This window comes from Protopterus annectens, chromosome 10.part0, assembly GCF_019279795.1.
Source record: "Protopterus annectens isolate FY-2018-M chromosome 10.part0, PAN1.0, whole genome shotgun sequence".
NCBI classification, from domain to species: domain Eukaryota; kingdom Metazoa; phylum Chordata; order Ceratodontiformes; family Protopteridae; genus Protopterus; species Protopterus annectens.
The window spans coordinates 1,620,800,847-1,620,828,728 of NC_056744.1; the positions used below are offsets into that span (position 1 = coordinate 1,620,800,847).

At 44.7% G+C, this 27,882-nt stretch overlaps 1 protein-coding gene across 1 annotated transcript in view; it reads left to right on the plus strand.

Annotated features, from left to right (window-relative positions):
• The window catches only part of LOC122814354, a 380,048-nt gene that overhangs the window by 96,324 nt on the left and 255,842 nt on the right, over positions 1-27,882 (plus strand). The window contains exon 2 of the mRNA XM_044086939.1: positions 4,399-4,677. Within this exon, the coding sequence (XP_043942874.1) occupies positions 4,399-4,677 (279 nt within the window). The remainder of the gene's footprint in view (positions 1-4,398; positions 4,678-27,882) is intronic.

The following is a 27,882-nucleotide window of genomic DNA, read 5'->3' on the forward strand; positions in this document are numbered from 1 at the left end:
GGTCGCCCATTTGTTCTTCCCCACCATTAGCCACGGTGACCACGGACACTTCTCTGATAGGGGGGGGGGGGCTTTTTCAGGGAAGAACAACCCAAGGCACCTCTTCAGAGACAGAGTCACAGTTGCACATCAATGTCCTGAAGTTGAGAGTGGTGCTTTTGGCGTTGCAGTAGTTCCACGACTCTCTACCTCTGGGAACGATTGCGATCCAGACCGACAACATGTCTATGGTCTGGTATATCAACAAACAATGGGGAACCAAATCTTACCCTTATGTCGAGAGGCCTTGAGAATTTGGCAGTGGGCTATATCCACCGGGCACTTTCTGATAGCAATGCACATCCCGGGGAAATTCAACGTGATCACGGACAAACTGAACAGAACCATTCTGATGCCACACGAGTGGTTCCTCAAAGACGAGGGTGTGAAGATGATTTTCTGCAGATGGGGCCAGCCTTGCTGCAACCTGTTTGCATCCCCTATGAATGCCAAATGCAGAAGCTACTTTGCCCTGAATCCCCCACCAGGGGACAGCCCAAGGGACTTGCTCGTACATGATTGGCCCCCGGGACTCCTATATGCATTTCCATCAACTCCCCTGATTCCGAAATTCTTACAGAAAGTCAAAGCCCTGGGGAGGACTGTAATTTTAATAGCCCCGTTTTGGCCTTGGCAGATTTGGTTTCCCTTCTTTTGACTCTACCACCTAGAGGAACCTTGGATTCTGGACCCAGTTCCAAATTCAGTTACTTTCATTTTTTCAGGGGCTCTTCATCCCCTCAAATTGACAGCTTGGTGCTCTGATTCCCACCTTAGCCAGGTCACACTATTTTTCCTCGGAGGTACAGCATATTCTTGTATCTTCTCATAAAACTTCCATTAGAAAGTTATACGCCAGCAAATGGAAGAGATTTGCCTTTTGGGCTTCCCAGCATAATATTGATCCATACATCGCCCCAATTGGTAGCATCCTGGAATTCCTGACTAAGCTTTTTCATGAAGGTGCTGCAGCTGCCACTGTAAGAGTTCAATTGGCTACAATTTTGAATTTCCACCTCGGATCTGAAGGTTCTAATCTAATGTCTCACAGACTATGTAGGGCCTTCTTAAAGGGTACCATACGTCTTAGACCGCCTGTTAGACAACCGTTTACTCCCTGGAATCTAAATTTTGTCCTGTTATGGATTATTCTTCTGTCCTTTGAGCCAGCATCATCCTGCCATGTAAAATGTCTCTCTTGGAAAACAATATTCCTGGTAGCCATTACCTCAGCGCTTAGAGTGTCCGAACTTCAGGCCCTATCTATCCATCCCCCATATTTGGTGTTTCATCCCGACAGAGTATCACTGAGGACTAACCCTTCCTTCCTTCCAAAGGTGTGTCCTGAGACTAACCTGAATCAAATTTCTTCAGTAACCATTCTAACAAGTTGGAGTATATATTGCATAAGGTTGATGTTCACAGGCAATTAAGATTATATTTGGACAGAAGAAAGGAGTTTAGGAAATCAGAACAACTCTTTGTTTCTCATGCTGACACTAAGAAAGGGCTACCAGTATCCAAAGTTACTCTTTCCAAATGGTTAACTGACTGCATAAAATTTAAATATTCCTCAGTGAATCAACCATTAGAACAAGGCGTGAAAGCACATTCCACTACCTCAGCTTATGCGACTAGGCTGCCTTTGGACACTATCTGTGCAGCTGCCACTTGTTCTAAGCCGCATACCTTCATCACGCATTACAAAGTCTAGTTTCTAGATTCTAGTTGTCTACTGATGTACTATGTTCTTCATCTGTAAATATGTTGTAAGTAATTGCTATGTTAATTTGTTAATCGCTATGTAATCCAATGTAACTACTGTCTGTTTATTTTAACTGTGGGGCTTTTCTCCCCGGGCCTCCGCTGAAAATGGACCTACGTCCAGTCGGACACTCCCGGTCAACAAATTTAAATAAATAAATAAATAAATAATAAATAAAGTAGATAGGGCCCCCAAGGACAAAGCTTCCTTTGGTTCCACTGTCCTCAGGAATATACTGCCATGAGCCACCCAGGATTAGGGTGCTTGGGACACTACTCGTGTAAGAATGAACGGCGAGATTGAACAACTTCACATAAAGAAGTTATGTACTTACCATAACATTCCACGTGAGTTGTTCATCTCGCCTTCATTCTTACACTCCCACCCACCTTCCCCTCCAGGTTTCTCGAAGAACGAGTAAGACTTGTGGCCTGGTGGGTCTTGTTCTAGGTTTTTTTACTCCGGCTGGAGTACCTTTTATGTGTCATTATGTTTTGACATGCTGGAATCAGCAAACTAGATCCGAGGAGAGACAGAGAGCATCATGGGATAGGGACTTGGCTTCGAGCTACTCTAAAACCTTGAGCTTGTGAAAGTGGCTGACTCGCAGCCGATGGATTGGCTCCGAACCCATGTGTAAGAATGAAGGCGAGATGAACAACTCACATGGAACGTTATGGTAAGTACATAACTTCTTTTTGTTACAGTTAAATGTTAATGTTTCTTCAGTGAGCTGTGTGATGGTTATATGGGTTTTATCAGGGGAGGGGTCAGAATAACCAGTTGTTTTAATTGGTGGAGGTAAAATACACCTAATTTGAATATGTCAAAATGGGGTATGTTTTAATTGGTAGAGGTAAAACACACCTCATCTGAATATGACCCAAAAGTCCACTGATTGGGTGGGGTATCCATACTGACTAATGCTTCCCTATTCTTAAAGTACTTGTGTTATATAACATTATCAGACAGTTAACCATATTCAAGATAAGTCCAACAGTGACTCAGCTTGTTCAAGCAAGATAATTCCTTTCTCTTTGTTTAAACAGAACCATGTGTGCAATAATTTTCCTTATACAAACAGCTCAGCAGACATTAAACAACTTGTAATAAAGAAAGGATAAAATGTTTCCAACTGCTCCTTTTGGGCAAGCAATGTTCCACAATATTTCTTTGTATATTACAAGGCAGACCTTTGAATTCCATTCAAACTTGAAGTGTACATTTGCCGTACCCATGTCTCACAGAACACAAATGTTTTCTGGTCTAGCTTACCCAGGAAAACCCCTGAAAAACAGAAATACATTTTGGCAGTTTTCTGACTCATAATTATAGTACTTCCCCACTAACACATCCCTTTTTGCAAGTCTATATGATATTGAAAATAACAGAATCTGAATATGCACACCCTTGTACCTTAAATGCATCATGGTTATATGCCATGTAAATTTCCTTTGAATCCATTTTAACTTCTTTAATCAGGGTCTTAGTGAATACTGTGCTGCAGTTTATGTATACAACATGGCTTTATCACTGCTTTCAAAAATAAGAACACCTACTCATCATACCTTCTTCTTGGAATAACAGAATATCCTTCATTGCTAAATAACATTTTTGTAATATCAATATAATGTTACCCTCAAAACTAACCTGTGGAGGCATGAGACAGTCCTTAGAAGGAGAAAAACTTTCATGATTCAGATGACCCCAGCTTCACTTTGCTGCTTTTTGTAACAAAATAATACTTGCACTGATGTTTAATGGCAGAGAGGCTGCCTTAGCAGTAACTTTTATGTTTGTCTTTTTGGCTAAAAATACAAGTCTTTTTATACTACAGGTCTGAATTTGTTTTTTCTTGGGGGGGGGGGGGGGGGCTATGGTACATTCCATTTTTCACAGTGATCCAATGTAGAAATGCTTGCTTGATCACCCATTCTTCAAGCTCTCAAACAGAAACCTTAAGTAGAAAACAGCACTCTTTGTTTGAAGAGGGGTATCTTTCAGTCATTTTTCACATGCATTGTTGTGGAACACCAAGATACTTAATATTACATTGCACTGCGTTCGATAAAGAACAGCATTTCTTTCTACAGTTCCAGCCTCCAAATGGTTCTCTATTAGGAGACCAAAAGACGCATTCTTTCGAATGTATCTTGGTCGTACTCAAAAGCCTGAAATGGCAAAATATCGAAGCGGCTCTTAAGCGAATTCTTTCCCTGGGAAAGAATTTGCTTGGCCACTTTGTTACTTTGCCGTTTTCGGCACTGTAGTGTGGTCTCTGAGTTGGTATATTGAAGTAGGGGGAGTGTATGGGGGGGGGGTGAATCCCCCCCCCACTTAATGTAATGTTTAAAGTGTTTTATTATTATTTTTTTTTTTGTTGGAACAGTAATTTTTTTAATGAATCACCGTTCGCTTTTTTAAGCCTTTGGTGATGTAATATAGACCCCCCCCCCAAAACAGTTCACCATTTGACAGCAGTAAAAGATTGTATCAAATCACAACAGGCAGCCAGCATGTGGTTGCCAAAGATATTTGAAACAAGTACAGTATTTTTAAGGCTTTATTTTGACAAAAAAAATATTTTCTTTCAGCTCCATACCAGATACAAGTGAACATTCATTACCAGAATGATATAACTGTTCTGCAGTGTGTTGCTGAGGGTGGCTTCCCGCTAGGAGAACTAGAATGGCATTTCCAGAATGGAGAACCCATAAACCAGAATCAGACTGTGCTGAACAGCGATAATACAGATGGGACATTTGTTATCAGCAACACCTTGAAACTGGAGTGGGTGGTGTCTGCATCTGTGTGTTGTTCCATAAGACATCCAATACTGAAAACTGAAAAAAGCTACTGCAAGGACATTAAAGGTAACTATAGCATAAGTATTGATTGTTTTTTTCTTTCACAGCCACTTCAGAGCAAAGGAACTCACCAGAAAGTAATTTCTGCAGAGGTGACAAGTAAGGAGTGGTTCACATACTCACCATCACCTAAGTTGTCTGAAAGGTCTAGAATAGCAGCATCTGCATCACACATGTAATATGTGGCATACAGACCAAGCCAGTGCATTTATCTTCTTCTTCTTTCGGCTGCTCCCGTTAGGGGTCGCCACAGCAGATCAACTAAACTCTTGCCTCTGCAGTCATAGTTAAGGTACCAAATGTAGTACTGAGAGTAGAAGTTGTTGATGACAGATGTTTTCCTACTATTTAACTGTTTTAGTGTCTTTCAGAGTTAGTGTTACTCTTCCACACATTATTAACTCCTTTTGACTTTCCTTAATGTTACTAAATCCCTTCATACCTCCTGTTCCCTTATTCTTTTCTTGAATAGTATTCTGAACATCAGTAGCCCTGTGACTGAAGAGGTATTCCCTTACAGTTAATATGTATGAGTGTCTCAACTTCATATCCTAATGCCTGCTTACTCAGTATCCGTATTTTCAGAGTCCTTTCCTGTTTATACCTTACTTATTCTACAAGGACATTTGAGTCAGAGTTGTTGAGCTGAGGGCTGTATGTGCAGAATTTAAATTATGCCTTATGTGACTCGGTGCAAACATAGCTCTCAATTGTCCAGATTTTTGCAGAATGTCCAGATTTTTCTCATAAAATCTGTGGATTTCTGGCTAATTGATGAGGATTGACGTCACTAAATACCGAGAGACATTTGAGTTTCAGGCTTCATATCCTACTGAAAATGCATGGCAACACAAAATGTTAAGTTGTCAATCTCGCCTTCATTCTTGCTGGATGGGTTCGGAGCCAATCCTCGGCTCCGACTCGGCACTTGCTAAGCTAGAGAATCACTTTTACCAGCTCGAGGCAGCCCTATATCCCATGATGCAAGGCGGTAATTACCCAGATCTCGTTTGCCGCTTCGCTCATGAGGTCACCTTTTTTACCAGCTCCTGGTAAGTGAACTTTCTTTTCTTTTTTTCAAGAAATCCAACCACATTAGTTTTAGAAATGTATTCCCTGTTATAGTTAGTTGTTTTCGATTCACTTAGACCCTATTCCCGTTAGTTCCTCGACCCCCTTTATATTTTTTTCTGTCAGTCAGGACTATAGGCCTTTCCATCCCAACAATTTCCTGTCAGGATTTTTTTGTGTAGGTGTGTCTGTGCTTTTGTTTATTTAGTGTAATTAAGGACTGAGTGTGTGTGTGTGTTAGTGTCCTACTCGGTCATGTCAAAAGACACTAGGGTCTTAGGTTTTAAGAAGTGTGACTCGTGCTGTCAGAAGATGTCTCTGACAGACGGTCACACTTCTTGTATTTATTGCCTGGGACCCCTACACCTGCAGGACTCCTGTGCTTTTTGTCATTCTTTCAGCCAGAGGGTCCTGCAGGAACATAGAAACAAGTTGATCCTTAGGGGTCTCCTTAAGCCTGAAAGCTCCCTGGCTAAGGTCGGTTCCGGGAAGCCCTCTAAGCCATCCAAGACCCAGGCTTCGGTGTCCAAGTCTGTGGCCTTGGTTCCGACTCCTCCAGAGTCGATATCGGCTCCGTCTGGAGCCGATCCTTCCTTCTTGGAAGTGTCAGTACCGGCGCCGATCGGGCACCGATACCCTGGCTTCGACACCCGTGTCGGCTCCGGCTGGAGCAGATACCCTAGCTTCGAAGCATGTTTCGGTTCCGGCTGGAGCAGAAACATCTCTACCTCAGCTCGGAGCCGACAAGCTGTCGGCTCCAACTGGGACTGAAGGTTCATCGGCTCCGATGGCTCCGTCGAGGAAGAGGTCTAGATCTCCTTCACTGGAGTCTATCCACTCGGCTCCGGCCTCCCCCTTACTTTCGGAGCGGAGCCATCGGAGCCGATCGTCAAGGTCTTCCAGGCTCTCAGACCATGATTTGGAGAGAGTGGTGAGTAGACTACTAAAATCACAGGCATTGGCCCAGATGCTCCATAGCCCGTCTCAGCAGACGACCGCTATTCCACACCGTCCTGAGATTCCTCCTTCGACTCTCCTTCAGAGCTCGGAGCCGGAGATTATTGGTACCGTGACTGTTGCGGCTTCGGAGCCGATACCACACCTTTCGGCTCTATCGTCTTAGACTCCTATCTCCTCCTTGAGACCGTCCTTGGAGCGATCCGGTTGTCAGGCTTCCCTGGTCGGTTCCGAGGGGGCGAGTGGCATCGGACCCTTGTCAGACCCCCGTTCTCCCTCTCGGAGCTTCGGCCTTGGTGAGTTCTGCGCAGACATCCGCTTCGGAGCCTTCCCTTTCAGTGGGGCGGGGATCCCTGTTTCTTCGGAGTGGGGTGTCTCGGTCCTCCCTGGGAGGGGAGCCTTCGAGGTGATGAGTGTGCTAGCCCCCGAGCTTAGTCAGCAGTCGGTTCCTTTAGCTCCTCCCTCTACGGTGCCTGTAGATGTTTCTTCCCACTCTCTTGCTCCCGCACCCAGATATCCATCGCCCCAGGTTTCCCCATTGGGAAGAACTTCCTCTTCCGAGGTTTTTCCTGATCCTTCAGGAGAGCCCCCGCGTAAGAGGACCTGCAAGAGGAAGCACTTAGACTCCCCTGAGTCTACAACATCAGATACCGACTTAGATGAGTCGGAGGGGTCCCCAAGATACCCCTCTGAGCATGTCTCCTTTTCAGACATCCTAGAACTCCTAAAACAGAGGGGAAACTGGCCCTCCATTAATCCCTCCGAGGATGAGTCGGTATACCTGGAGGCTTTTGGATCTCGACCCTCCACCTCCTGGGTGTCTCCACCTTTCAACCCCCTCATGGAGGTGATAGCTCGAAAGGCGTGGGCATCTCCTGATTCTGTGGAACCAGTCCCCAGGAGGCCTTCTAAATTTATCACGGCCCCCACTGAGAAACAGTTTCTTGGGAAAGGTGTTCCGGTTGATGCCATGGTGGTGGCAGCCGCCACCAAAAAGGAACTTGCAGATCCTTCCGTACTAGTCCATCCTCCTAACAAGGAGTCCAGGACCATGGACAGGTATGGTAAGCGGATGTTTTCCTCAGCGACCTTTGCTATGCGTTCGCTGAATTATTTATGTCACTTCACCCGACTTCAAAGAGAGATCCTCAAAGAATTGGGTGAGGTAGTACAGGATCCGTTAGCTGCTGGGGCTCAAGAGAAGATTGCCTCTCAGCTTGGAATCCTAAATTCCATAACTAACTCCTCCATGCGGCTCATTTCTTATGCAGCCGATGGGGCGAGTAGAGCCGCAGGCACAGGAGTGGCTCTTAGACGTCAGTCCTGGATGCGACTTTGCAATTTCGCAGACCCCTTTAAGGCGTCCTTCACAAATTCTCCCTTTGATGGCACTACTTTGTTTGGGCCTCAGGTGAAGGACACATTAACCAGGTGCAAGCAAGACGGCAAGACTCTTTCTACCGTAGGAGTCCATTTCTCCACCCCTTCTAGACCTTACCCCAAAGGTCAGAAGGGAGGGAAAATGTGGTTCCGAAAATCTCAGGGAGTCACGCCTGATGCACGTGGTCAGTTTACCCCCAGAGGCAGAGGGGGTAATAACAAGACGCCCGCCCTAGGGGCAGAGGAGGTCCGAGAACCAGGGCAGCAGAGAGCCTCTCTGACAACCCCTCCCAGCACCCCTGGGGTGTTCCCCGACTCCCCACCCTGGGAGGCAGCCGGGGGGGGGGAGATTATCACTGTACCCAGAAGCCTGGCTTTCCCTCTCTCAAGACAGATGGGTACAGTCGATCATATCCGAGGGTTACAAGATCCCCTTCGAGGAAAGTCCCTTCCTCAAAAGGTTCCCTTCCAGACGTTCCACCGGTCTATGGGAAATTGCGGCTAGAGGTATCAAAGCTTCTAACAAAAAGGGCCATCCAACCAGTTCCAACAGATCAATTAGAGTCCGAATCTACTCAAGGTTCTTTTGGTTCCCAAAAGACGGGAGACTGGAGACCAATATTAGACCTCAGCAGACTGAACAAGTTTGTCAAAAAGACAAGATTTCGGATGGTCACACTTCAATCGATTTTGCCCTTTCTGGGCAAAAACAACTGGATGTGCTCCATAGACCTTCAGGATGCATACTATCACATAAAATCCACAGACGCTCCAGAGGGTTTCTCCGCTTTCGGCTGGGGACCAGTCATTTTCAATTCAGAGCCCTGCCCTTTGGTCTCAGTACAGCCCCCAGAGTGTTCACCAAATGCATGGCAGCGGTCACGGCTCACCTGAGACGTCAAGGATTCCAGGTGTTTCCGTATCTCGACGACTGGCTCCTCTCAGCCACCACCAGGCATCAACTTCTCCAAGCCAGAGATTATACTCTACGTGTCTGCGGTCAGTTAGGAATTTCGGTCAACTTTGAAAAGTCTTCCTTATCGCCCTGCCAATCTATTACCTTTATAGGCGCAGATCTAGACACTACTCGGATGTCAGCAAACCTAACAAGTCAAAGAATCCTAGATATCCAAAACCACGTTCGGATCATTCTTTCCAGCAAAAGGGTACAAGCCAGGTTGGTCCTGAAAGTGTTGGGCCTCATGGCAGCTGCCATCACACTTCTTCCTCTGGCCCGTTTTTACATGCATCTCCTACAATGGATATTATTCACCCAATGGTCCTTCCAGCAGCTTCCCATGCGTCACAAGATCCTGGTGACACAAACCTGCAGGAACCATCTATCCTGGTGGACTTCTTCTCCCCTAGTCCATCAGGGCAGACCATTTGTCCCCCCGGCCCCGGTAGCCACGGTCACTTCGGATGCCTCCCTGATCGGGTGGGGGGCATTATCAGGGCAGGATGGTTCATGGCACGTGGCAACTGTTCGAATACCACCTGCACATAAATGTCCTAGAGATGAGAGCAGTGCTTTTAACGTTGCAAGCCCTCAACGACTTTCTTCCCTTAGGAACTGTTGCAGTTCACACGGACAACATGTCCGTGGTGTGGTACATCAACAAGCAGGGCGGAGCCAAGTCCTATCCCTTGTGTTGAGAAGCTCTCAGACTTTGGCAATGGGCGATCTCCTCTCATCGGTTTCTGGTAGCAATGCATATCCCCGGGAGAACCAACATAATAGCGGACAGATTGAGCAGAGCTATACTCATGCCTCACGAGTGGTCTCTCAAGCAATCCATAGTGGAGGAGATTTTTCAGAAGTGGGGCCACCCATGCTGCGACCTTTTTGCTACACCCCAAAACAGCAAATGCCCAGACTTCTTCTCTCTCTTTCCACTTCCGGGCCATCATCCCCCAGAGACGCTCTTACCCAAGATTGGCCCCGGGGACTTCTTTATGCTTTTCCCCCCTTTCCGTCGATACCACAAGTACTCCAGAAAGCTACCGTCTTGAGAGCCAAAATGATTCTCATTGCCCCTTACTGGCCTCGACAAATTTGGTTCCCGTTCCTTCATCGCCATCTCATGGTGCAGCCTTGGCATCTGGATCCAGTTCCAGATCTTCTGACCCATCAGTCGGGTCAACTGCACCGATCAATTCGTTCCCGCAACCTCACTGCTTGGTTGCTCCACTTCCTTCCTTAGCCAGGCTTCCTATGATCTCTAACCCCGTTAGAGATATCGTAGTAGCTTCTCTAAAGTCCTCTACCAGGAGGATTTACTCTAGCAAATGGAAACGTTTCTCTTTTTGGGCAAAGTCTAAGAACATAGACCCTTTTACTGCCCCTATTCAATCGGTCTTAGACTTTCTTGCTGAAATTTTTCACTCCGGTTCTTCTTCTTCCACAGTTAAAGTCCAATTGGCAGCAATCTCTAATTTCCATGTAGGATTTGCAGACCAGAATATTATGTCTCACAAACTTTGTAAAGCCTTTCTCAAAGGGGTGTTCCTACTTAAGTCCCCTGTTAGGGATCCTCCACCACAGTGGGACCTAAATTTAGTGCTGGCATCCTTGATACTTCCCCCTTTCGAACCGGCTGCTACATGCTCATTAAAATGTCTTTCTTGGAAGGCACTCTTTCTAGTTGCTATTACGTCGGCTAGGAGAGTGTCGGAACTACATGCCCTCTGTGTTCGTCCCCCTTACTTACTCTTCCACAAGGATAGAGTATCCTTAAGAACCAATCCATCCTTTTTGCCCAAGGTTGCTTCTAAAACAAATTTAAATCAATCCATTGACCTTCCTGTATTTTTTCCCAATTATTCTAACAGGGCAGAACAAAAACTGCATTGCCTAGATGTTCATCGCCAACTCAGATATTATTTGGACAGAACAAAGCAATTTAGAAAATCTGATCAGCTTTTTCTTTCTTATGCTGGAAATAGGAAAGTACTTCCTGTTTCTAAAGTAACCTTATCCAGATGGCTATCTTCCACCATTTCTGACATTTATCAGCTGAGGGGCAAACAGCTGATCTCAAAACCTAAAGCGCATTCTACTAGAGGTCTAGCCACATCTACAGCTTTTCAGGCTAGACTACCCTTGGACACTATTTGTGCAGCAGTCACTTGGGCCACTCCTCATACCTTCGTTTCTCATTACAAATTGGATTTGGCCTCCAGGAACAGGGCAAGTTTTGGTTCCACAGTTCTCAAGAGTCTGTTCCATTGAGCCTCCCAGAATAGGGGTGCTAGGGACGCGGTCCCATCCAGCAAGAATGAAGGCGAGATTGACAACTTAACATTTAGAAGTTATGTACCTACCATAACGTTCCATGTTAGTTGTCTTCTCTCGCCTTCTTTCTTGCGTCCCTCCCTCCTGTCCCCCTAGCTTGGACAGACCTTGATTTTTCCCTCATTTTTCTCTGGGAGATTGTTCTCCCGCGGACACCAGTTAGCTCGGGATCTCTGTTACCTGGTTCCCCTTACAGTCTTCTCAGGTTAATTCTTCTGCTTTCCTTGTGGAAAGATTGCGGGCAGTTTTCCTATAGATACAAACGAGATCTGGGTAATTACCGCCTTGCATCATGGGATATAGGGCTGCCTCAAGCTGTTAAAAGTGATTCTCGAGCTTAGCAAGTGCTGAGTCGGAGCCGAGGATCGGCTCCGAACCCATCCAGCAAGAAAGAAGGCGAGAGAAGACAACTAACATGGAACGTTATGGTAGGTACATAACTTCTAATTTTATTCTAGCAACATTCTAAGTTTATAAGAGCAATATTTAAAAGTTGTCCCTATTTTTTGGCCTTTGCCCCTCATTATTTTTGGCTTTGTCCATATTTCTTGTGCTAAGAGGTTAAGGTATGGTGCAAATCCTGTATCATCTTTGCATACCCTTCCTTGCATACTTTCTATTATATCATTTTTAGTATTTGGACTTTAAAATGAGTGCAGTCACTCCTTTAGGAATCCCACGAGCAGTCCCAAGACTGGGACAGCTCTCTAGGGTCATAATTGAGTATGTGAGATGTTAGTTGTATCCCATTTAAGCATTTTTATTTAGCTCAATTTAAAAGGTTAAATTAGTTAAACTTTCAAGACGTGCAGATCATTGTTTTTGAACATCCAAGATGCATAAACATCACTGAAGTACACTGTTCAGCCTGACTGCAGCAAAAATGTTTATAGTCATTACTGGAGAGTCAGAAGCTGTTGCAAAGTGCTACAAGAACACACTGCAATATCTTTCCCACATTTGAAGTCCCAAATTAAGTAATCATAGACTTGATAGTATCTCCCCCCCTGCATGTCAAGGAAGAACATAGATTAACATTTTGCACAGTGCACCCTGTTCTTCTAAATCTGCTTAGAAGCTCAAGGGTCAAAGCCCTCTTAGTAAGATAGTCTGACAGCTGTTTCTGTGTTTGTATGATTTCTTTTATTTTACAATCATCCCATGCTTGACACATGAGGAAGACAGATGTAAACATTGTAAGAGAGTTATTTATCTTGAAAAAAATTGACTTAATGGCCATGGAATGAGCTTTCCATTGTTTTTATAAGTTAGAGGCAAAAGGAGGTGAAGAGATTTTGATGTACATGTGGGTGAATCTTTTGGAAGTTATTCTGGTAACTCTGTTTACGTAATTGTCATTTTTATTGATGTGTTGATGATCTGCCACTGCCTTGAGTCTATAAAGCAAGGAAAGATGCTCCCTTACATAAATTCTGTTATGCCTCATAAGTATATCCTTCTTATTCTACAATAGTTTAACTTTTGTCAGCCTCTATAAATAATTTTTGTTACTTGTGAAGCATATATCCATACATCCTCAACCCCTTTTCCATACCACACATTCTCATGCACACTCACACCTATGGTCAATTTAGGGTCCAGTCCACCTGCTGCATATCTTTGGAAACCAGAGAACCCAGAGGAAACCCATGTGAACACAAGCAGAACATACATACTCCACAGAGAAGGCACCCCTGCCAAGAATGGAACCAGAGAACCTCTTACTGTGAGGCAATAACACTACTTCTTAACCATATCTTTTTCATTTATTTATACCCTATTTTTTAAATTCCACTTTTATTTTATCCAACTCACTAGCTATAACTTCTGAAGAAATTTCTGTCTTCCCTAATAACTCTCAAATAATTTACAGTACCATGTTGGCAGTTGACTTATTGTACTTTGAAGCCAGATGCATGTCAACAATGGGCCCTGGCTTATGTCTGCTAGACTTCAGGCAAACCTCACAACTACGTATAATCTGTTTGTTGATATAAATACATTCACCGTCCCTGTTTCCTGAACTGTAAAAGAGATTTTGCAATCTCTCCACAAAAGCATGTCCATATTGAAGATGCAATTTATGCACTCCCCTCCCCCCAAAGTTATGTCTTTTGAAACAGTGAGGGTCTCATTCTCACAACAACTCTTCTTATGTCTTTACACAATAATATCCAGAAGTAGTGAATCCAAGAGTAGCTGGTTGATTAACTGTCATTGCTCTGTGATTTTTTTCCTGCTCTTTTTATACATTTCTTAGTAACATAGGTAAATTAAGTGTAAAACTTCTGTTTCAATATCACACACTTAACCGATCCTATTTTGCCACTGTTTTCTGTTTCCTGGTTGAACAAAGTAATTTTCCATCTCAAAACTTGGCTGGCTGGCTGACTTAATAGGCATATGTGTTTTTAATTCCTTTTCTCCCTCACTCTGAAATAACTGTCTGTTGTTCACAGCTGACCAACAAATATTCTGCACAAGCATCTCTGCATCTGAAACTGTCTCTAGCAAATACAGGCATTAAATTAAATATGAATGCAGAGGCAAGAGTTTTATCATCTTTATAAATGCACAGGCATTCATTGTACTATTTACCAGTGTAGTCCTCATCAGTCGGATATCTAGCATGCTGGTACCTTGATGGCTGGCCCAACCCATGGTGGCCCTGGCCAACTTCCATCCACCATGACATCATGACATTGGTGGGATAACAGGGATATCAGCAAATACCACCTTTAAAACTTTGTAGCTACAGTGTTCAATATGACTGCGTACTATGCAAGTGTTGTCAGTCCTGCATTCAGAGTGGACTATTTTTTATATTTTTGTATCCTATATACTGAAATGTTTGATAGTAAAACTGATACAGAAGCAAATGAAAAGAAAAGCAATTGTATAAACTGAGGCAAGTAGATGCCACATAAAGACCATCGCTAATATTGTGTATTCTAACTAGGCCTGGAGCACAATGGGGATGACTGCTTCCATTGTGCTGAGTTCATCCTGGGGGCAGTCTGAAAGAGATTGAAGTCTCTCTGGGACTGTGTATCTGTCAAGAGGGCATGTACCTGGTCCCTTGTTACTGTTGCTTTGGCTAATGCCTTGAGAAGTCTCCCTCACAAGCATTCAGAAAAGTGATGTCTGAAGAAGCGATGGGGAAACTGTGGACAGTCTGAGCAGTGCCAACAGCTTCCCTTAGGTTTGGCAACACCAAATTCAGTGAGGAGTTTCCTCAGACCCTGGCTGCTCTGTTGGTTTCTTCACAGGCTTTTGGCACAGTTGCTCTGCAGGTCACCATGCCTTTGGTTCCTATGTTGTCCTCTCAGACCAAAGGCATTGAGTTTTTTGCTGGCCTTGAGGCCACTGTATGGGCCCCTTCTGCTGTCAGTCATGCTTTTGTTAGTGGGGGTAGGACAGTATTTATTCACTCTTTATTTAATGAGTTCTCCAGAGACCTAGTGGTGGTCTTGAATTCCCACTTGTGAACCATGATCCCTAAGGTGGTGCAGATGAAAAAAACATGGATTGTGAAACTTGTGCCCACAAGCATGCTTTAACCAAGTAGATTTTTCACAGGCTTTGTTCCGGTTGGCTTAAGGCTTTAATTTTATTTGAAGCCCAAGTAGCCAGTTCTGGAAATCTGAGAGGTCAGGGGTCCCTTCTAAAGAAGAGAAGGGTGTTCTTGTGGCAGATACTTAGACCCCAGATTCAGAGGTAGGTGAGTTAGCATATGTAAGGAAGATGTATGCCCTTTCCATATGACTCTTGACATAAAGGATATCTTATCCTGTGCCTCTCCAGTACATAATCCTTTCTTTGGGAGAAGCATGTATAACATGGAAGCGGTATTCCAGTGGGAATCCAAAGAGTACCCTAAGACCTAGTTAAAACAGAAGCATAGCTGTCTCAGCCAGCACCCTGGGCCAATGGCCAATATCACAAGCTAGCACCACACTCCCTCAACTCATAAAGTAAAGCGCAAAATAAAAAAAAAAGAAACCTACATTGTAGTAATGTAATGATCAGGTTTTTAAAATTACATCTGCACCCTGACCCCAAACACACATGAGCACACACTTACATCCAAACACTTCCCTTTAATAACCTGATCACTAAATTGTAGCAAATGGGTTATTACAGTTATATCCGCCTTCCTCCCCAGCTAGCTCTTCCAGTGAAAAGCAAAAAAATCCTTGCTGTCCCAGCTCTTACACTGAAGAGCAAAAAAAAACCATAGTCCCCCGGATTCTCAATAGCTTGCATGGTGTGCATGATTAGTGCAAGAGGTAATTTTGCCAATATGGCAGCCAAGTGATCCATGTACGTGCCTGTTTGACATGCGTGAGCGCCCTAGCACTAGTACTGCATGTTCCCAGCCCCCATATGCAAATTACCCTATTTGCAGGTGAAAACCATGCAAATGAGGTAAATCTGCCATCCAAGAAGCTGGAATCAGGGCGTGCAGGACTATTGTAATATGCAGAAATGTACACAGTTAGTAACCGAGTACGGTTCTGCAAAATCCAAAACGGGGACATGGCAGCACCAAATTAAGGCGGCATATCATTGAGGAAGCATGCCAATGGCCAAGTATAAGGTTATTGGCATTGCAAACAAAGCAAAATGTCCAAAATACAAATTTTATATTATTACCACTGATCATGGCTGGTTAAGCATAGGGCAGTGCCGCGCAAACGGAATCGGTGGGAAAGGAAGAAAATAAACCCAAAGCAAGCATTCCAACTAAAATCAGTATTCTGCCATGCAATTCAGTGGCAGGCAAAAGACAACCCGGCCAGTGAATAGTGGTTGCTAAGGGGGGAGGTGCAGTGTGACACATGTAACTATGCATTAGTAGGCAATCCTATGCAAATGAGGGGAATGATAGTGAATCCCAGTTTCCACCAGCATGTGAGGCAGGTCCCAACAGTGTAAGAGTATGAATAGGCGAGTGCAAGACTATGTGGTAGGTGACATCATGGGTGGGTGTGTCAGGCATACTGTCAGCAGATTGGAGCCCTGTGGCTTGGGGTTGCATCCAGCTAAGCACAGTGAAGCCAGGGGGTGTGTCTAAACCTGCCTAGCATGTATGACAAAGTGTAAGCGGTGTGTGTGCCGCGCACCAGGATCTACAGGAAGATAAAGGAAGTGAAACCAGGAAATAGCAGCAGTGTGCACACTGGTGTACACCGATTGCGCGGCGTGCCCCCGGGCTGAAACTGAAAGGCAGTGGGAAGGGAAAGCAGCAGTAGGAGGGTAATCAAGGGGTACTGGGTTCGCTGCCGGGTGAAACATATCAGAACCAGCCCAATTACACAGGCAGCAGACCAGCCCAGCCCAGAACGCCACTATAAACTATGCAAACACCTACCCCTCTGTTTTTTCCCACACCCTACACCACCGGTGTAAACAAGCGGGGAACTTTTAACACTCACAACAGCAAAATGTTAGGGGCTGCAATAGCTATCATACAACTTGTGAAGGAGGCTGAGGGTGGTGAGGATGTGAATGCTGCCACCCAACCCACAGTGAGGAGACGGAGAAGAGCGTACAGACCCAGGGTAACCTACCAAGGGCTACATGAGCTGGAGATAGTGGAGCGCTATAGGGTGAACAGGGACCTCCTACAGCAAATTGTTGAGCTGTGCCGGCCACACCTGACACACAGAACTAACAGAGGGGAACCCATCCCAGTGGAAATGAAGGTATGTGTAGGCCTAAGAATACTAGCTACAGGTACCTTCCAAAGGCCAACTGGGGATATGATGGGGATTTCACAGGCATCAGCATCCAAGGTACTCCACCAGTTCCTGGATGCCATGGCAGCACATGTCGGTGAGCATGTATATTTCCCCCTGACCCGTGAGGCATTGGCCAGCAATATGTGTCTCTTCACCAAATAGTAGAATACCCTGAGGTAGCAGGTGCAATAGACTGCACACACATACGCATCAAAGCACCACCCAGTGAGCAGGGTAGGATCTAAATCAACTGCAAGGGCTTCCCCTCCATCAACTGCCGGGTCGTGTGCAATGCCCAGGGCATAATACTGAATGTGTGTGCTGGCTGCTCTGGAAGTTATCACGATTTCCACATCTGGCATCTGATGCAGCTGTACCAGAAATTTACCAGTGGGGACTTTCCACACAGTCACCTAGTGGAGGATGCTGGATAAGCACTGGAGCCGTGGTTGATGACGCCCATCAGAAATGCGCACACACCCAAACAAGAACTCCATAATGAGGCACACGCACAAACAAGAATCATAATAGAGCATGTGTTTGGGATGCTCAAGTCATGGTTCCGGTGTCTGGACACATCCGGTGGAGCCTTGCAGTACTCACCAACTACATGTACCCAAATCATCCTTGTATGTGCCATGCTACACAATATGATCCTGCGGAAACAGCTGCAGCAGGAGCAGCAAGGGGCAGGGCCACACAGCCCCCCACCAATGCCAAGGCCTGCACAGGAACAGAATGATTCGGAGGAGGAACAACCTGAGCCTGCCCCAGTAGGCAGAAGGAGGCATGCCCAGTATGCCCTGGCAAAGAGGCAATGCATAGCACATACTTTGACATGGGAGGGACCCAGGGAATAGCACCTCTCTCTGACTCTCAAATACAGTAAAAGGGATGCCAAACATTACACTACCTATGCCTAACCATGCGTAGGGAGTGTACTATGTGCATCCGACATAGGCAGCCCTGCAGCACCACCCTCAATACTGGGACACCCACAAGATAAGGGACTCATACATGCCAGTCAGGAGGGGGGGGTCACATACCTAACAACAGTCATAGCCAGCAGAACAGGTGTAGACAAACACAAACAAATGCCATACTATGGCCTCTGAATGAGGGGTATGGGCAACCACCCCCCCAGGCCTACACGTACAGACTACAGCAGGCCAGGTAGTGGGAAGTCAGTTGTGATGGCTAGGAAGTCAGAAACTAATGTGTATGTAATCAAAAAACAAGAATGGTAGTACACACAGTATGGTATGGCTTTGCCAGCATGATAGGTAAGACTACTAACTGAAATGGACTACAGGACATACCAGTACAGTCCTAGCAAATGTGTACAAGTGTCAGGTGTGCCCCCCTCCCTACACAGAAATAGAGTAACAGTCAGGTGCACCCCCCCCCCAATCCTGTGTAGAAACAGAAATAGTCAGGTGTTTCCCCCGCTCTGCAGACATGTTGCAACAGTCAATGCCAAATGATCGATGGATACCCTTCAGACACAGCATGCTACCTGTCGGTGTACAAACCACCGGACATGATCCACACATGCAAAACAGATGGCCTTACTGAGCATGCTCACACACAGAGAAATGAAAGCAATGTCAGTCATCAACATACTGAAAGGTCATACTGGACATGGTCATACACTTAAACACATGAAGGCCACGTATGCAAACACCAGTGGACCAAACACATCCAGCAGTTGCAATTTTTAGTGCAGACACGTCAGTATGCACACACAGTGGATAGGAATACAGACATATATGTAAGGACAACACACCATAATAAACCAAAGGTAGATGGATATAGATGTGTGGAAGAGGGTGACCATGACAAGGAGCCATCCACACCTGTCCCACCAAGCACACAGCCAAAGGGCCCCAAACACATCAGGTGCAGATGTCACTCACTGCACTTACTAGAGACCAGTACCTGTCAGCACCACAGACTATGTGGTCTACATGCCAGCTGTGCAACATGGACATAGTCCTCTAGTAGCCGTATACACGTACCTGTGACATATGACCCCATGTGTGGCCACATGTGGCATGTTACCCCTACATGAATGAGTTATGAGCCATGCACACACCGCCCATCCCATAGCGCTACCCTGACAAGCCTGCTGAGGTTATCCAGTGTGAAATACAGCTTTGGGAGAGTTGTAGCCCAGTAATCACTGTGGTGCGTCCCATAACCGCTTACTGCTGTAGTGTGATAAGCTAGTTAGGTCGGAGTTCTAACCCCATACATGGCAACTGTGTGTGTGAGTTTGTGTGCATGTCTGGCTCTCACTGACTGTGTAGAGAACAATGACTTTTAGGCAACTCACACCCCTTACAATTCAAATACCCACCTTTGGGCAAGGCTGCTGATGTCACGCACCTAGAAATACACTTCTGGGACTATTATAGCCCGGTAATCTCCATAGCACATCCTGTAACAGCGTATGGCCATAGTGTGATTAAGGAGTTAGTTGGGAGTTCTAACCCCAGACCTACCAACTGTGTGTGTGTGTGTATGCGTGCATGTCTGACTGTGTAGAGAGCAATGCTCTTAGGGTACTTACACCCCTTACATTTCACGTACCCAGCTTTGGCAAGGCTGCTGATGTCACCACCTAGAAATACACCTCTGGGAAGGCTGTACCCCAGTAATCTCTGTAGCGCATCCTGTAACTGCATACCACTGTAGTGTAATAAACTAGTTAAGTAGGATTTCCAACCCCAAACCTGGCAACTGTGTGTGGGAGTGTGTATCTGTGTGCATGTCTGACTGTGCAGAGAGCAATGCTTTTTAGAAAACTCACACCCCTTACAATTTAAATACCCACCTTTGGCAAGGCTGCTGATGTCACACACCTAGAAATACACCTCTGGGAGGATTGTAGACCAATAATGTCCATAGCACATCCTGTAACAGCGTATGGCCGTAGTGTGATAAAGGAGTTAGGATAGAGTTCTAACTCCAGACTTGCCAACTGTGTGTGTGTATGCGTGCATGTCTGACTGTGTAGAGAGCAATGCTTTTAAGGGTACTCACACCCCTTACATTTCACATACCTAACTTTGGCAATGCTACTGATGTCATGCACCTAAAAATACACCTCTGGGAAGGTTGTAGACCAGTAATCTCTGTAGCATGTCCTGTAACTGCATACTGCTGTAGTTTGAATTAGAACCATGGTAGGGTTCCATCCCTGGATGTATTGTGTGTGTCACTGTCTGTGTAGGGAGCAATGTATTTCAGGCTAGTCTCTCGCAGTCAGTTTCAAATGCCCTACTTTGGCAATCCTGCTTTTAGGGAAGGACTACTCCGCTAGTATCCATGGCGCATACTATAACTGCGTAGTGGTGTAGTGTAATAAACTAGTTAGGTAGGGGTTCTACTCCCAAACATGACAGGTGTGCATGTGTATGTGTTTGTAACCCATATTCTGTATAGAGGTGGTTGTGACTGTATGACACCTGTGACCAATGTGGAGCAGGTTTTGCATATTTCTTATATGGTGGCCATACTATATATATATATATATATATATATATATATATATATCACACTGTCCACCATACAGGGATAACATATGTGTTATGGCTGAGAGGCTGGGGTGCAAAGCCATACCCAGCCATGTGACATCAAGGCCAGGCAATCACAGTTAGCAACCCTAGTATTACCCAGAGCACACTCTCAACTCATGTGTCAAATACACACACACACACACACACATGCCTAGGTAACAACCAATATGTGGGTAGTACACTGCATATTGGCCACTGATAGTAACTATGGAGTGACAGCAATGGGCCACAGAGGGCATGTCACCCTGTCCATCTGTCCAATATGCACGTACGTGCAGACAGTGCACCTCCCCCATGTTCCCCAATGGACACCTGCACCACCTGTGGTGCCATCACATGTGACCCACAATTGACGTACCATGCCTGCCAACATGCCCTGTATGAACAGATGCCACTGACACCTGGGAATGCTGATAGCATGCTCTCAATGTAGAGGCAGGGTAAAGCTGCTGGCCATTACAAGTTCCCACCACAGGTGGGAAAGACTGGCACATCTGATGATAATCTGTGTTCACAACATGGGCCGGACACCCCAGGTACAGTTCCACATGTCATTGTACATGCATGTGGGAGGTGTGCACATCCCAGACACCACCCATGTGATGGACTAAGGAACACAGACATGGCAAGTGATGCACATCACTGCCCACACACAATATTCACCCAGGTGACCTGATGGGGAATACAATACCCACCTGTGTGGGGAAATGCAGACACTACATCCCTGAGCCACAATGCAGACCATTGTCATGTGGCCTGATGCTAAGGTACACCCATCGCCTAGCCTTGGACAGCTGTCTGGCACAGTCGAACACCACACACCTGTGCAGACATGCACCCATGCATGTCAGTACTGGCACCTTGTCTGTTTGTCTGTGTGTTGCATGCTGCAGATGTTCACACCCACTCTCCCTACAACCCACATGGGCATATTGCAGCATGCTGTCTGATGTCAGACACCTTCCCATACCCTTCGCCCATACAGCCCCCGAATGACCTGTGTGGTGCATGGGATACCTGCACAGTGATGTGATGTGGCAATCCCACAACTGATGAGTTGTACACCTGGCCCTACCACATGTATCAGTGTGTGTGTGTCCTTGTGAGAGTGTGGCTGTGTTGACGCTGGCACCTGTTCTTGTCTACAGGCACGTGTATGTCACCTACCGTGCAGCTACTGTATCCCTGTTGCAGATGTCACTCACCATCACATATATGTTTTGAGTTCTCCACAAGAGGTAACCCATGTGGCATATCCAGTAATTGCATTGAACTGTGCTAGCACTACATAGTTGTCAAGGGGTTGATACCCTGTGCTGGTAGGTGTGTGACACAAACATGCTTCAGTTTTACCCTCCCACCCCTCCCTGACATGTATTTGCCTCTGTCTGCATCCCCCACTCCATCTCTGGTGGACGTGGAGACCTACACCTGCTTTGCTTAGGCAGCAGCATGTGTATTGTAAGTGATGCTCATGATCAGCTGATGGCCTCTGCATGAATCGCAGCCCTTCCCTAGCTAATTGCACGTGAAACAGCTGTGGTAACATTCCCATAGCCATTTGTATGGAAACACACTCCAATACTTAGGAACATCGTGGTGGTGTTGGCCCTTTTCATTCACTGTGAGCAGGAAGAGATCTGTCATATAGCAAAGAGCATCTCAGAAAGATTGGGGTGTACCTCTAACAGCATACACTGTGGAAACAGTGCAACAAACAGGAGGGAGATGAGCCTGACCTGACTACAGACAGTAAGTGCTCCTATACTGCATTTGGAGTAATGTTGCTTTAACAGTGATTGTGTGGATATGGCTGTTGTACATGTCTCAATACCTGCAATGTCAGTTCTATGTTTATGGGGAATCCCCATCTGCAGGGTCATCTGCAGCCTGGGCAGTGTTGTGTCCATGGTATCATGTGTCACCCACAGTGCATCTAGCTGTGGACTGCAGAAGGTAGTGTGAGGACTGCAGTCAGTAGATGGAGAAAGCCGTGATAGTCACAGACGTCATATCCCTCAAAGGACATATGTTGCAACAAACCTATAACAACAGTAAATGTATGCGGTTATCATAGCAACATGTCAATACTGGCCCTGTGTATGTGTTTCCAGCCACAGCTCTGTCAACCTTTGTACATATGTTGTGCATGAAATGGTACAGATGTGCTGTACACCATAATTTGTGGCATCATATCTGAGAACAAGCCACTGATATATCCGACTGCTACACATGTTATGTACAGTAGGGGTTACATTACATGACATTACCTGCACATTCTGTGGATGTTCGTACAGTACTGAAGTCTGTATACCTATGGTGAATGTCGACAGTGAGTGTATTGTTGATATGTACCTTAGCTTGTGTACAGACTGTGGTAGATGACATTGTTCTAGTTCCCCTACTATCAGATGTTACATGCTGCCCCACTGTATGGTACTGTAGTGGCGTACATGTTTGTAGGGCCATAGACACACATGTCCCATACCACAGACAGCCACCAGACCAAAATGTGTAGCAGGCCAGTATATGTAAGGTCAGTCTGTGAGTGGCACATATGAGGATGGTGTAGAACACATAGTCCATATACTGTAATACCATGCTAGCTAACCATATGTGGCTGTGGCTGCGTTCACATTGGTTGTGGATATGCACTTTCACACAGGTGTATCTTACCTGTGCTGTGACATGCCTGTTGAGCCTGCTTTATATGCAGTACATGCACTTCCCCCTTGGGAGATGCAGGCGAGTGTTGAGCTAGTCTGTCTGCAGCCTACACAGTGCATTGTGAAATGCCTAGCAGCTGAGTGTACTTACCCAGTGGGATGTCATGTGCAGATACTAACCAGATGTCCCACTGCCGGGCTTCCCTTAACAGTCATGTATGTCAGACAGGGCAGTGGGATGCAGTAGAGATTTATGTCAATATCTATTGGGTAGTATGTGGCCATGGCACCCCTGTACCAGTGGTCATACCATGTCAGGCCACACAGGGGTGTGTGATTGCATGACCTATGGTGGATATCGGGTCTATGTTAAATAAATGAACACTTAAAATGTTGAGTACAACATATGCGAACACTTTTAAGCGAATATGTATTTAACTGAGAGCCCATAATGTCACAAAACACAATACCAAAATGTTTTGTTTGGCCACGTACCCCTCCCAAGTTCTACATAACACTAAACTAACTAACAGAACTTCCAATAGATTGTAATAAAAATAAAATTAGAGCAACATACCGTAACGTTGCAAGCAGGGGGTCAAGCCCCCCACCCCACTTATATATACCAACTCCAAGACCGCACTTCAGTGCAGAAAAGGGAAATTCTCCCTTTCTGCACCGTACGGCGCCATTAGCAGTAGCTGACATGAAGTGATACTTCACATATGTCAGTGCTGGCCAACCGAAATATTTCAGAACTCCGTTTTCCAACATTCTGGGCTATCAATTAAATAAACATTCACTTAAAAGTGTTCGAGTATGTTGTACTCGACATTTTAAGCATTCATAGACCCATGGAAATCATGTACTGGTTGTTATGTGTTATACCCATCTACATGGCCGTCTACATCCATATTGTCAGGCATGGTACACATGTGTAGCACTAAAGGCTTATGTGTATACCTCTGGACTGTACAGACTGTGTCAGACCTGCCATATATATTAGCCAATATCTCTGCTGCAGTCCACAGCAGCATTACGTGCTAGCAGCAGTACTGTACAATGATGTCCTTAGGATGTCTGTCAGTAGCGAATGGCACACATGCTATAAGTAGATGTGACTTCCCACACACACCATGTCTGTGAAGACAATCCTACTGACAGTAGCAATAGTCTACTAGTATACCTGCTATGTATACCTGATATCCCCTGCAACTATGACATTGGGAACATACGGGCTGGGGTTGGCCTGCACTTCATGTCCAGGATGTATGGTGGGAATATATGTACATATACTTACCCAGATAGCCAGATAGACATGATTACACATTTGTATTACACCCAATTAAAACTGTCATGGCAACCACCTACTATAGATCCCCACATCATGTGTGCGTGGTCCCATTACATCTCCTGTGTGCCTGTGTGATGGATATCCATCCTGTGTGTGGGCAGCAGTGCTACTGACACCAGGTAGCAATACCCCTTACAGGAGAACCGGTACACTCAGGGCAGCCACATATTTGTAGGAGGATCAGGAACTACAGACAGACTGCGAGTAGAGTTGCGTTATGCTTTGTATAGTACTGGTGTTACAGGGTGTGGGTGTACATACTAGTTTACCATGGACATAGCACACAACTGTGTGCCTATCCTCATGCCAGCCAGAGCTATGCCTATCATGTCTTGTCTGTCCACCACAGAGGTCCTGTGTCAGATACTACACTGGCAGTGTGTGTGTTGCGTGTTATCGGTACATGGCTACATCCATGATCATTTCTACCCTTAATTCCCTGACTAAGGGTATGTTACAGACTATCCTGTAACACCAGCACCTTGTGTAGTGTATGGCAACAGTTGTCCACATATGTGCCTGTATTCCAGCTTCTGTCCATCACCTACATGCCAAGCTTTGCACATATGTCATGATGTCGGTGGTTGATCCATAGTGGGCTGGGAGTATAACACACTGCCAGTGCTGCCATCAGTCCACTGCCTTTGTATCCCCCACACGTACAGTAGGGCTAAGGCCATATATGTGTGGGCATCACCTACACAGTACATGTGTGCCCTTATGCACTGCAAAGGCCAGTGTATGTAACAGTGGTATATGGCCCTGTATTATTGAGTCTAGGGGGGAGCACCATAAATGACCTAGGCTGCTACAAAATGTGGGGGTATCAGGGCTGAGCTGCCTTAAGGCATCTGGATGTACAGTACCATATACTTCACCTATATATATACATTACTGACATGGATCTGGGTAATGCAGGACTACTGCCCCCTGCCATACAAGCTGTTCTGTTTGTTGGTGGGCTTGTGATGGTGTCAGTTATGCCATGTTATGTAGCAGTTACAACCCATGTGGTTATATGACATCTTTACCACCTACTGAGTTTGTACAGTGTGTAGATAGAGGCTGCTGAATTACACACTTGCAGTGCATACTATTGATTGTTAGGTATCCTGAGGCCCAGTGTGTCTTTCCTATTGTACAATATGAATGGCTTTGCCTGGACAGCAACAGCTGTGAACCTTTCCAGACTACTGTAGTACTGTAACTGGTTCAGAGTAGCATTACTCCGTTGATATAGTTGTCCGTATCTGAACAGCTATATGGCATGACATGTAGAACTGTAATAGTACACAATTAAAGGTTTCCGTGTCTGCAAACCTGTGGATGGTGTTTTACCTATGTCCTCTCTGTGGTTGTATGTTACAGGCAATGATTGTCATTTCTATGGGTGGCACATGCAGTGTCCAGTCATTCAGGGGTCATCTGTAGGCATAGTGGCTGTTCCATATTGTGTGCACCTTCCACTTATGTATCTTACTGTACATATAACTGTTTTTGTATGTGTAGTCACGTGTGTGTGTATATATATATATATATATATATATATATATATATATATATATATATATATATACCTGTATCTGCATATCTGTGTCTGTGTATCTGTATCCTGGGAATGTTGATGACTTCCACATATTAAATTCCCCATGGGAGCCAGACTGCACTGCATGATATGTTACCAATACCAGCCTGACATCATACAGGTGGGATGTAGTACAGGTAACATCATGTGCCCATGTTGTCACAGGCCCTGGTTATGGGATCTCCAACACTTGGTAGTGTATTGCAGAGCAGCTGGGGGGGATGCCTATTTGTACAGCAGGTATAGTGTGTGGGGCCTCTCAACCCTATTAATGGTACATGAGGACATATGTGTCGTTTGTTAATCTGCCATTGCTATCTACAGATGTATGGCCATATATACCTGTATATATATATATATATATATATATATATATATATATATATATATATATGTATATATATATATATATATATATATATATATATGTGTATATCTATATATATATATATATATATATATATATATATATATATATATCTATATCTGCTAACATATATATAACTATGTCTGTATATACCTACATAGATATATATCTGCGTACACATATGTAACTTGCTATGTATATGTAGACATATAGGTGTAGACACATAATGTGTCAATGTAGGCATTTGCATGTATATATGCTCATATATATATATATATACTGATATATATATGTATATAGTGTCAGAAATATATATTTGTACAGTTGTATATATGTTGTATCTGTCTAGATATGTATATATGTACACAGATATACATCTAGATGTTGGAATACATTCGCTGTACTGTTGCATGACTGGGACTGGATGATATGTTTCTGAAATCAGTGGATATATGTGTATCCAGCATGTCTTAGTGGTACATCACCTTGTCTATGGTGTGCATTGTCCTGGGTTTGAGCCCTGCAGGAGCTGTGTATTTTGTAGCTGGGCAGAACACTCCCCGTTGGATACAGTGTGATGAAGGCAGTTGTGCCTGGGTTTGCACAGGGGTAAGCTACACAGCTTAAGCAATATAGAAGCCAAATGAGTGTATGATACTGTCATGGGAAGGTCTGTGTTCTGCCCAGCAACACAGTAAACAGTGTCAGCAAGGTTCGAACTCAAGACCCAACACACCATAGACAATGTGAATTACCACTAAGCCATGACAGATGTACATACATTTGATGGCTCCAAAAACATGTCATCCAGCACAATTATTCAACAGTACAGTAAGTGCACTTTAACATCTAGATGCATGTGTGTGTGTACATATATATATATATATATATATATATATATATATATATATATATATATATAGTTCATAGGTTCATAGTTTATTACTAGGCTAACTGCCCTTGCAAGCCATTTTAAGCTTAGCCAATTATCCCTTGTGAGACTCAAACCCTTTAACCATTAGGCCACCCTCCCAACCAAATAAACAGCCTCTGCAAGGCTTAAACCCCAGACCCTGTATATATATATATATATATATATATATATATATATATATATATATATCGGAATAGCTGATATATATATATATATATATATATATATATATATTGTATATAACCCACTCTCTCCATGCATACATCTACACAAATCT